Source organism: Leptopilina boulardi, unplaced genomic scaffold, assembly GCF_019393585.1.
Source record: "Leptopilina boulardi isolate dan_hultmark-lab unplaced genomic scaffold, ZJU_Lbou_2.1 LbouV2_30, whole genome shotgun sequence".
Classification (NCBI taxonomy): domain Eukaryota; kingdom Metazoa; phylum Arthropoda; class Insecta; order Hymenoptera; family Figitidae; genus Leptopilina; species Leptopilina boulardi.
Window position 1 is genome coordinate 752,343 of NW_026137863.1, and position 11,741 is coordinate 764,083.

The window sequence follows — 11,741 nt, forward strand, 5'->3', positions numbered from 1 at the left end:
AATGTAAAATCCCTAGATAGTTATTTCCAAATGTTGTTTTTTTAATATGCATGCATGCGTGAGAAAAATGTAAAACATCAGGAATTATCAGCTGATAAGTAAAATAATAATGTATACTTTATTAATGTTTACATTTGACAGAAGAACTCAAGAATTCACTTGTCAGTAGTTGTTTAACACACGATCATTGTGACTTTTGTTTATTTATAATGAAAAAAAACAACTCCAAGTTTTTGATATTTATTGTGTTGTGTAAAAAAAAAGTGGGAGAAACTAGAAAATTATCAACAAAATAAAGTGCCGTTATATACAGTCTCTTTTAACTTCCACTAGTTTGTGACCACGTATACCTATTTTGAATAGTTGAAATAAATCTATTGAGTTAGACGCGTGCGTGTAGTTAAGCACGTAATTGACAGGGGGAAAGTTTTCCTTTTCAATATTTCTCCTATATTTTTTAGTTGATTCGCAGTGTTACGATAGTTTCGAGGCAAAAAAAAAAAACTTTTACTTCCATATCCTGTAATTTCAGGATAATTTCAATGGTGCATCATCAATGATATTTTATTTATTTTACCAGTGTTATTGTTGCTATAATGATTGCTCTTGACAGTATGTCAAATTCTGTATTTATTCTCCTTATATTGTCTACTGTAGCACAATGTAATTATTTCGGGACCAACACCGTTAAAAATAATCAATGTTTTTGTCAGGTATGAAAACTATTTGATTTAAATATATATATATAACAAAATTTTAATTCATTGAATCATAACCTATAAATGTCATTTGAAACAAATTTTTTAATTTGCTAATGCTAATTTTTATTCTTTATCTATTTTGTAGTATTTTTATTTAATATTTCAATGATTTGTAATTATTTATTTAAATTCAGATTTACATATATTTTTAATAAAATTCTTTGATTAAAATTAATAATTAGGGTTAATGTTAATATAAATTTTATTATTTACAAAATATTTGTCTTTTTTCTAAATTAAATTTTTATTATATATTGTCTTCTATTTTTAGATTTGTATTAACATATGTTGACATAATAAGTATTTAATTTGACAATAGTAATAGTAAATAATGATAAAAATAATTTTTTGGCAATAGAACGTGTTTTAGACTTGTAATTTAATATACATTTTTACAAAATCGATTTTTATAAAATTGTTCTGTAATTTTTACCTCGAATTTTTTTCAACTAGGTCACAGAACAATTTTTTTGCTATTGCAAATTTTTCCTATTGATTGATATTTAAAAAAAAAAATTCTGTTTTTAAAATGGGAATTTCTTTTAGCCAATTGATAAGTTTTTAAAAATATTATTTAAAAAAAAAAAAATGGTAAAACCAATTTACATAACATGGAAATTTTTCCTTATTTGTGCTTTATCTTTTCTGTATAAAAAAAAAGCTTTAACGTCATTATAAATGACCGATAATTAAATTCTCGTTTTCAAGTATTTAAAATTTTACTTAAAATTATTTTTTTCGAAGAAAAATATCAAATGAATAATAATTTAAATTATATTTTCAGCTTGAAGGATCCATCGATGATTGTAGTTGTACAGTTGATACTGTTGATTATTTTAATAATATGAAAATTTATCCCCGACTACAAAGTCTTCTTGTTAGGGATTATTTTCGATTTTATAAAGTCAATTTAAAACAAGTATGTCCTTTTTGGGCAGATGATAGTAAATGTGCTATTTTCCATTGCCACGTACAACCTTGTCAAGATGTAAGTTTTATTTATTCAATTTAATAATTTTTTTTAAGGAAAATTATTAACGTTTCGATTAATGACTAAGAAACAGCTGTTAAAATAAAACAATTTAAAATTCATCTTTATCGCACGAAACAAAATTGATAATTTTAATCTTGGAAATAAATATAAAAATTTAAATTTTTTTAATATCCCCAATTAAATAAATTTAATTTATAATAAAAATTAATAAATTATATTAAAATTAATTTATAAAATTTTATAGGGACTTCTCGTCTATTAATTAATCTTAAGATTTTTTATATGCAAAAAGAATGTAAAAAAAAAATGTTTATTGTCATATATTAACATGAATTATTAATCTAATTAGCTTTAATATTGAAAAGATTTCATGTAAAAGTAATTTTATCATTAAATCTTATCTTTACGTTCATAATTCGAAAATTGGAACTTGATAATAATATCCTTAATTATACATTCACGACATGATATTTTTGAAAACAAAAATGCTTTTTTAAACCAATAATTTTGTACTTAGCAAGTTTGCTTATTAATATTATAATTATTTTATTTTTTATATTATTTTATAATATTATTTTTTTATATTATATTAAATATTACTTTAAATATTATTTTGAATATAATTTTGAATATTAATTTTTTAGGAGGACATTCCAATTGGTTTAAAAGGTGAAAATCCACATAATGTTCATTTGAACGAAAGTCCTGTTGAAAAATATAAAGCAGAATCACAACTTACAAATTGTCAACAAACAGCTAGAGATCATAATGCCGAATTAGGTTATTTAAATACAACAATTAGGTAAATTTTATAGTAAATTTGTTTTTTTTTTAATTATAAATTTTTTTTTTTATTTCATTTTAGTATTTAATTTTTAAAAAAATATTTCTTTTATAATATAAGAGAATAATTTTTTAAAAATCTAAATATTATTTAGATTGTAATAATATTGAAGAAACAAATATGAATTATTTTACTTATAAAAGAATATTTTTTTCTTCCAGTTCTGAAAATTATAAAGAATTTGAACGATGGAAAATACATGACAATGCTCAAGATAATTTCTGTATAAAAGAAGATAAACCAGGAGAATATGTTGATTTGTTACTAAATCCCGAGAGATATACAGGATATAAAGGACCTAGTGCACACAGAATATGGCGTAGTATCTATATGGAAAATTGTTTCAGGTAAAAAAATGTATTTATTTTATAAAATTATTTATTAATAAATAGTTTACTATTTACTGTTAAATAAATTTAATTAATATACTGATATATTTTTTTTTCTACTTTCAGGCCTGATAATTCACCTCATATTTTTATTCAAGCCTCAAAAATGAATGGTAACTCTATTTATAGAAAACTTATTAATTAAACATTAAATTATTAAATATATTAATTAAAATTTTTTTTTATAATTAATAATACAATTTTAGGAAAATAATTTGAAATTTTTTTTTTATTGTAGGAATGTGTTTGGAAAAACGAGCATTTTATAGAGCAATTTCGGGATTACATGCAAGTATTAATATTCATTTGTGTGCAAAATCGTTACTATCAACTCAAGGTGGTTTAACAATTGTCTCGCATGGTGGACGTTGGGGACGTAATTTAGAAGAATTACAAGAAAGATTCTCACCTGAAACAACACGTGGTGAAGGGCCAAATTGGCTCAAGAATTTATATTTTCTTTATTTACTTGAATTGCGAGCATTGGCAAAGGCAGCACCTTATTTATATAGAGAAGAATACTACACCGGAAGTGATGGCGAGGATGAAGACACTCGGCTCGCTGTTAAAGACATTTTAAATGTTGTTGAGTAAGTTTTTGTCTATAAAAAAAATATTCATTGATTATTGATTACAATTTAAAATAGTAGTTTAAATTATTTATTAATTAATTATTCAATTCTAGTAGACAATTATTAAATTTTGTTTTTTAATTAAAATTTACAGATTATTTCCTAATCATTTCAATGAAAGTGTTATGTTTAATGGCGGTGTTCAAGCTCAAATATTGAAAGAAGAATTTAGACAACATTTTATAAATATTTCCCGTATAATGGATTGTGTGGGTTGTGAAAAATGTAAATTATGGGGAAAATTACAAGTGCAAGGAGTTGGAACGGCGCTCAAAATTCTTTTCTCAGGAAAATTCGATAAATGGGAACACACTGTTAATGCTTATAATAAAAGGCATTTTTATTTGGAGAGAAGTGAAATTGTCGCTCTTTTTAACGGCTTTGGAAGGTAAGTTTTACATAATTCAAAATATTAATTTCCTTTTTTTTTTTAAACAAATTTTATTTTATTTTTAAAAAAACTTTTAATTTACGAGAAAAAAATTTTGTTAACAGATTATCGGAAAGCATTTATGAATTAGATAAATTCCGACAATTGATGGGAACGAAGTACTGAATTAGAATCCAAAGGAATTAATACATTCTTTTCCAGTACCAGTACATCACATTAGCTTTAAGTATATCTAGATTTTTCTATTCAGATATTGATTTTTTTTTTTACACTTTGATACTTTTATCAGTTTAATATAGAAAATCGTAAAATATCTGCCATGAAGTTGAAAAGAAAAAAAACAATTTTTTACTCTTCTATTAGATTCAGAATAATTTTTTTTTGTCTAAAATCAATTTGAGAAATGTACAGTTATTTTTTTGTTTTTAATAATTTTGTGGTAGAATTTTAAAATATGAACTATCCTCGCCGGCATCCAACTTTGTCTGTGATAAAAGATATCCTTGTTATTAAATAAGCTATAGACATTGCACTTTTTGGTCTTCGAGTTATCAGCATAGATTATCTAATTCAAATAATTTTTTTTTTTTTAATATACTTGAAAGACTCGAGAGAAAGAATGGTCTGGTGTATGTAAAAAAATGATATTATCGATATACATATACATAATATATTTTTTATTCAATCTTTATACTTCTATGAGATGTTTTTAAATTTTCTCAAAAAAAGGATTTTAAAGTAAAATATTAGATAGTAATGAACTAATATAATATTAATGAAAACAATTTCGATTTAATAATATTGTATTAATTCATATGACTAAAGCAATTTTTCTTTTTGTATTATATGAATTAAAAATGAAAGTGAAATTTCTCTTTCTGCAAATGAGTGCAAAAGTCTTCACTTTAGTGCAATGATTTTCTATAAATGTCATTTTTTTTTGCGAAAGCGAATAATTATATGAAGATATTATTTAGTTGTTTAAATTTTTAAAAAATTAGATCTAAAATGCTTAATATATATTTTATGTAAGTACGTAGAATTTTTAATAATTGAATGAAAGATTTTAATGTATCTACAGAAAGATTACTGAAGTAATCACTTCCAATTATAAAATTATAATTTTATTTATAATGCATCATTCTTTGATAATTACTGCGATTTTGTTGTTAATAGTTAAAAATTATTTTAATTGAATTTTAGCTGTATTTTATTAATATTGTCATAAAATCATTATTGTGCGTGAAATATATTTATATTATTTTCTTACACTTTGATATGATAAAACTAATCAAATTCAAGTGTGTATTTTATTCAAAAACAAAAAAGAAATATATATATATATATATACAAGAAATTCTGTATAAAAAAAAATGTTTAATATTTATTGATTTTTAAAATAAAAAAAAAAAAATTAACAATGCAAATTATTTACTAATGAATATTTTTTTTTAATAAACAAAATGGTGGTGATAAAAATTACAACCATTATATTTGAGTTATTAAATTATATTTCACTATTAATTGAAAAACAATTATAATAAATCTATTTACAGTGTGAAATTATTTTTATTTTCTAAAACGCAGGCAATCTCTCATGATCTGGTAACGGTTTATATCCAACTTTTGGAATAAAAACTGTCTTTGGAGGAATTAATGCTGCGGCAATAAATCTTCCTTCTGCTGTTAAAAAATTGTATGTAGATATTGCATGTTTAATTGGAAGTATTTCTCCGTTTATATTTGATTTTTTTAACCATGAGCGAATGTCATTTAAAAATGGTGCATACGCTGGATAATCTTTATCTAAGCCAATAATTAATACATCTAATTTTGGTTCAATTATGTTAAATAAACATAAATTTTCTTCATTCATATCAGATGAAGTTGCAATATTCCAACTGAGAAACATTCGTGGAAATATTATCATTGGACCGATAATATTAAATGAGGGACTTACGGTGAAACCAACCTGAAAAGAAATAATTTTTTCTATTTTTCTTTTTTTTTTAATTAAACAAATTTGATAATAATAACAAATTTTTTATACTAACTTCAGAAAAAGCATTTATTATAAAACCATTTTCCGTGTCTTTATTCATAAATTTCATTGTTGTTTTTCCTTGATCGAAAAGTTCACATTTTCGTATTGTAGAAGAATTAAAACATCTGAATGAAGAAGAATTTAGAATTATAAAAAAGGTACAATTTAACAAAAAAAAAACGATGTTTAAAAAAAATACTTACCTTTTGATTGTTGAATTGAATTGGAAAATTTTCCTAATTGAACTTGTCATTGTTTCTTTGTAAATTAATTCTGAGATTTTGTTTTTGCCATTTATAAGTAAAATTCTAATTTTATTTTATAACAATAACAACGGAGAAATATAACACTGCATGGTGCAAGGATTAATACAACATAACCTTAATTTGTGATGTAAACAATTACGATGAAGTATACATAAACTAAAACACAAATTTTTGATTATTATAAAATTATAATATTAATATGATCTTTGTGAATAAATTTTATTTATAATTTATAAACTTTTTATATAAAAATCAGAAAAATAAAATTCTAAAAAAAGCCCTCTTGTTGATATCGAACAAACTAACTTTCGATAATCGAATATTGATAGAGCGCGATGTTTAAAAAATTAAAAAAAATTCTTATTTTTAGATAATTAAAATAATTAATCGAACTTTTGACATTTATCTTTTAAAAATTCTATAAAATAAACATTCGAACTTTTGACAATTCTCTTTTAAAATTCGATTCGAAATTCGAGTATTCGAACTTTTGAAAATTAGGCAACTAATAATTAATTGTAATAAACACAATTTTAATATACTTTTATAATGATTAATTAAATTTTCTATTCATATAGAATAGAATTTCTTCTATTCGAAGAATTATCATTTTTTTTTTTTTAAAAAAAGAAAACCTAAATAGGTTGGTAACATTTTCGAATGTTGGCAACACTTAATTGGGGTGGATGGCCGTATTCAATTCATAGGTGACGTGTCTGTCAGTATTTATGTTAAAAATTCTGTCAGGGATTTTTAAGAAAAAAAAATGAACGCCTTTAAGCGTGATAAAAAAGAAGAGGAGGATGGTAATTATATTATATTTAGTTAATATTTTCTATTATTTTTATTTTTAATTTTACTCTCTGTTTATTCAATGTTATTCTTAGGTTAAGATGTCTAAATTTTTTTGACACGTTTCGCTATTTTTTTCACTATTTTTTTTTTTTATTAAAAATCAACCTCAAAAATTATACAAAAAGAAAGAAAGAAAAAAAATGTATTCTTTTCCAGGGGGTGGAAATCCATTTCAAAATTTGGAGAAAACATCAGTTCTCCAAGAGGCGCGTACATTTAATGACACATCTGTCAATCCACGTAAATGTGCACATATTTTGACGAAAATTTTATATTTACTAAATCAAGGAGAACAACTTGGCAGTACAGAAGCGACAGAAACATTTTTTGCAATGACAAAATTATTTCAATCACGCGATGTTGTATTACGTCGTTTAGTTTATTTGGGAATTAAAGAATTGAGTTCAATTGCTGACGATGTTATTATTGTTACTTCAAGTTTAACAAAAGATATGACGGGAAAGGAGGATCTTTACAGGTATTTATTTTCCTTGTGTCTATTTAGCCCGCTAGCGGGAGGAATAGTGACGATAGATTATTTAGCCCGCTAGTGGGAAAAATGCAAGATTTTGGCTATTTAGCCCGCTTATTTTAAAAAATCACCAAAATGAGAACTATTTAGTTTGCAGTAAGTATATTTTAAATATTTTTTATTTTTATAATTTATTTATTCTAGAATAATAAAATATATTTTATTATATAAAATGTATATTAAGTGCAATTAAAAATAAGGCAATCGTTTATTTAAATATATTAATGTGATTTAATACAAAGTTTATTTGCTCCAAAATGAATTGTTTTGGTAGGGTTGTTTATTTAAAATATATTATATTATTTAATTTAATTAATTATTTAATTAAAGTTGTAGTAAAAAAACAATTTTTTGTTTAAACCAAATTTATTGTAAGAAAACTGTTTAACTACAGATATATTTATTTTCTAATAATATATAAAATAAATAAATTTCTTTGATGGGAATTAGAATCCTTAACTTTTATTTTTTTTTGTTTAATCAACTTCAGTTTTATAAAAATGTTTCAAAAACACGCTTCCTTTGTTGACGTTAAATTTCAAAAAATCATAACTTCCTTCATTTTCATCAAATAAAAAAATAAAAAAAATGCTTATTTTCTTATTTTTCATATAGATTTCGAAAAAAAATGATTAGGACAAAAAAAATTTTGAATGAAAATTTCCCGTGGAATGCCCCATACGTATTTATAAAATAAAAGAATTTTAATTGTATTTCAAAAATTAATTTTTATTTGCAAATTTAAAGTTTCAATAGAAAACAATATTCCATAAACTATTTTCTAATAATTTGTTAGAAAATAAATATATCTGTAGTTAAACAGTTTTCTTACAATAAATTTGGTTTAAACAAAAAATTGTTTTTTTACCACAACTTTAATTAAATAATATAATATATTTTAAATAAACAACCCTACCAAAACAATTCATTTTGGAGCAAATAAACTTTGTATTAAATCACATTAATATATTTAAATAAACGATTGCCTTATTTTTAATTGCACTTAATATACATTTTATATAATAAAATATATTTTATTATTCTAGAATAAATAAATTATAAAAATAAAAAATATTTAAAATATGCTTACTGCAAACTAAATAGTTCTCATTTTGGTGATTTTTTAAAATAAGCGGGCTAAATAGCCAAAATCTTGCATTTCTCCCGCTAGCGGGCTAAATAATCGATCGCCACTATTCCTCCCGTTAGCGAGCTAAATAGACACAGCGATTTATTTTTGTTTAACTGTATTTTAACTTTGAGAATTGAATTTGTTTTTTTTTTAGAGCTGCTGCTATTAGAGCATTATGTACAATAACGGATGCTGGAATGTTGGCGGCAATTGAACGATATATGAAACAGGCAATTGTTGATCGTTCACCAGCAGTATCGAGTGCTGCATTAGTATCATCGTTACATTTAACAAAAGTATCAAATGACGTTGCACGAAGATGGGCAAATGAAGCACAAGAAGCATTAAATTCTGATAATGTTATGGTACAATATCATGCACTTGGTGTATTATATCAAGCGCGTAAATCCGATAAACATGCTGTTATTAAATTAGTTGGTAAATTAATGCGAAGCAGTCAAAAAAGTCCCTATGCATCATGTTTATTAATACGTATGGCTTGTAAATTATTGGAAGAATTAGATAATGATGGTGGTGGTGAATTATTGGATTTTGTTGAATCTTGCCTACGTCATAAATCAGAAATGGTTGTATTTGAAGCGGCGCATGCACTTGTTAATTTAGGACGTAGTGGTACACGTGAAATACAACCAGCAATATCGGTATTACAATTATTTTGTGGTTCACCAAAACCGGCATTAAAATTTGCCGCTGTACGTTCATTGAATAAAGTTGCAATGACACATCCTGGTGCAGTGACAGCGTGTAATTTGGATTTGGAAAATTTAATAACCGATTCAAATAGATCAATTGCAACATTGGCTATTACAACATTATTGAAAACTGGTGCCGAGAGTTCCGTTGATCGTCTTATGAAACAAATTGCCACATTTGTTTCAGAAATATCGGATGAATTTAAAGTTGTCGTTGTACAGGCTATTAGGTATATTGGATTTTATTTTCTTTCATTTTCTTTTATTTTCTTGTTTTTAATTTTTTTTTTTTACAGAGCGCTTTGTCAGAAATTTCCTCGTAAGCATGCGGTTTTGATGAATTTCCTCTCGGCAATGTTAAGAGACGAAGGTGGTTTGGAATATAAGGCAGCAATTGTCGATACAATTATTGCAGTAATGGAGGGTAATTCAGAGGCAAAAGAAGCGGGTCTTGCGCATTTATGTGAATTTATTGAGGATTGTGAACATACATCGTTGGCAGTGAGAATTCTTCATTTATTGGGACAAGAGGGACCAACATCGAAACAACCATCGCGTTATATACGTTTTATTTATAATCGTGTTATATTGGAAAGTGCAAGTGTTAGAGCAGCTGCTGTCACGGCATTAGCACATTTTGCCGCTGCATGTCCACAATTATTGCCAAATATTCTTGTACTATTGGTACGTTGTCAATTAGATTCTGATGATGAGGTACGCGATCGTGCAGCATATTATTGTTCAATTTTACAAGGACAACATGATCCAACAATTATACCACTTGTTCAACCGCCATTACTTTCGATTCCAAGTCTTGAGAGAGCGTTGAGAAATTATTCACGTTCATCAATGGAGGAGGCTTTCGATATATCTGAAGTAAAAAAAAATTGATTTTAATTTAAATTTAAATTTAAATTTTAATTTTAATTTAATTACTGTTTTTTCAGATACCAACAGCGCAAATAATTGAGGAACCAATACCAACGGAAATTCATACAGCAATTAAACAACAGACGCCAAAATTGTCGCGCGAAGAAAGCTTTATGGAGAAATTGTCACAAGTACCGCAATTAATGATGGCGATAAGAAATGCAACACTTTTTAAATCGTCACCAGTTGCTGAATTAACAGAATCGGAAACTGAATATAATGTGAAATGTGTAAAGCATACATTTTCCGAATATCTTATATTACAATTTGATTGTTTAAATACATTGTCTGATCAATTATTGGAAGATGTGAAAGTTGCAGTTGAGCCACCTGAAGGGTGAGTAAAATTTTATTTATTTATTTATTTATTTTTTAATTAAAAAAAATAATTTTTAGATATACATTGGTGTGTGAGATACCTTGTCCAAAATTAACGTACAATGAACCTGGTATCACTTATACGGTTCTAAAATACCCCGAGGATGTACAATCGAGCGTTACATCGATTCCAACAACTTTGCGTTTTATGGCTCGTGATTGTGATCCAACAACTGGTGTACCATACGCAGAACAAGGATACAGTGATGAATATATGGTAAGGCAATTTTTGATTTTTAGTAATTTTTAAAAATATGACTATTTTTGTAAATTTGAAAAAAAAATAATCCTGTTTTTCAATTTAGTTGGAGGATTTGGAAATAACATTAGCTGATCAAATGCGCGGTGCAGGTGGAAGGGGCGTTGATTTTAATGCTGTTTGGGAAGCGGCTGGTACACGTGGATTTATCACTGTTGATGAGACATTTGCATTGGGTGCAACGGTAACAACAGTTGATGAGGCAATTCAACGTTTAGTTGGTTTCTTAGGTTTAGAATCAGCCGAACGTGGTGATCGTGGACAATCGGGAGCTATTGAATTTACAGCATTACGAGGAATATTTCGTGGTGGTAAAGAAATTTTTGCACGCGCAAAATTTGCCTTAGCTGAAGGACAAGTTACAATGCAATTATCAGTTAGATCGCAAGATCCCGATGTTGCTGAATTAATACTTTCATCCATAGGATAAATAGAATTAGAAATAAAAAAAGAGAAAATTGTACAGCCTGGAAAGTAGGAGCAACATTTTATTATTATTATTATTATTATTATTAATATTAAGGAATTTTCAAATTAAATAAAATGAAATTCGTTTTTCTCAATTTGTTGTTTTTTTCAAATTTGACAGGAAGATAACCGAATAGGTTTGTATATTAATTA

The 11,741-nt window shown here is 25.4% G+C and overlaps 3 protein-coding genes across 3 annotated transcripts; 2 read left to right on the forward strand and 1 right to left on the reverse strand.

The window, feature by feature from the left end:
* The first annotated feature begins 10 nt into the window (after positions 1-10).
* Positions 11-5,264, forward strand: LOC127282356 (ero1-like protein). The gene is made up of 8 exons (XM_051306535.1): positions 11-713; positions 1,546-1,749; positions 2,400-2,557; positions 2,761-2,946; positions 3,055-3,101; positions 3,227-3,578; positions 3,715-4,008; positions 4,116-5,264. Exons 1-8 carry the CDS (start codon positions 597-599, stop codon positions 4,174-4,176), a joined length of 1,419 nt encoding a protein of 472 aa, XP_051162492.1. The 5' UTR covers positions 11-596; the 3' UTR covers positions 4,177-5,264.
* Positions 5,265-5,499: 235 nt separating this feature from the next.
* Positions 5,500-6,624, reverse strand: LOC127282364 (NADH dehydrogenase [ubiquinone] 1 alpha subcomplex assembly factor 3). The gene is made up of 3 exons (XM_051306545.1): positions 6,259-6,624; positions 6,066-6,180; positions 5,500-5,983 (listed from the first exon to the last, which is right to left on the reverse strand). Exons 1-3 carry the CDS (start codon positions 6,306-6,308, stop codon positions 5,588-5,590), a joined length of 561 nt encoding a protein of 186 aa, XP_051162502.1. The 5' UTR covers positions 6,309-6,624; the 3' UTR covers positions 5,500-5,587.
* Positions 6,625-6,993: 369 nt separating this feature from the next.
* LOC127282347 (coatomer subunit gamma) lies at positions 6,994-11,683 on the forward strand. Its single transcript, XM_051306521.1, has 7 exons — positions 6,994-7,127; positions 7,333-7,654; positions 8,995-9,783; positions 9,850-10,429; positions 10,501-10,820; positions 10,880-11,078; positions 11,167-11,683. Exons 1-7 carry the CDS (start codon positions 7,088-7,090, stop codon positions 11,548-11,550), a joined length of 2,634 nt encoding a protein of 877 aa, XP_051162478.1. The 5' UTR covers positions 6,994-7,087; the 3' UTR covers positions 11,551-11,683.
* Positions 11,684-11,741: the final 58 nt, after the last annotated feature.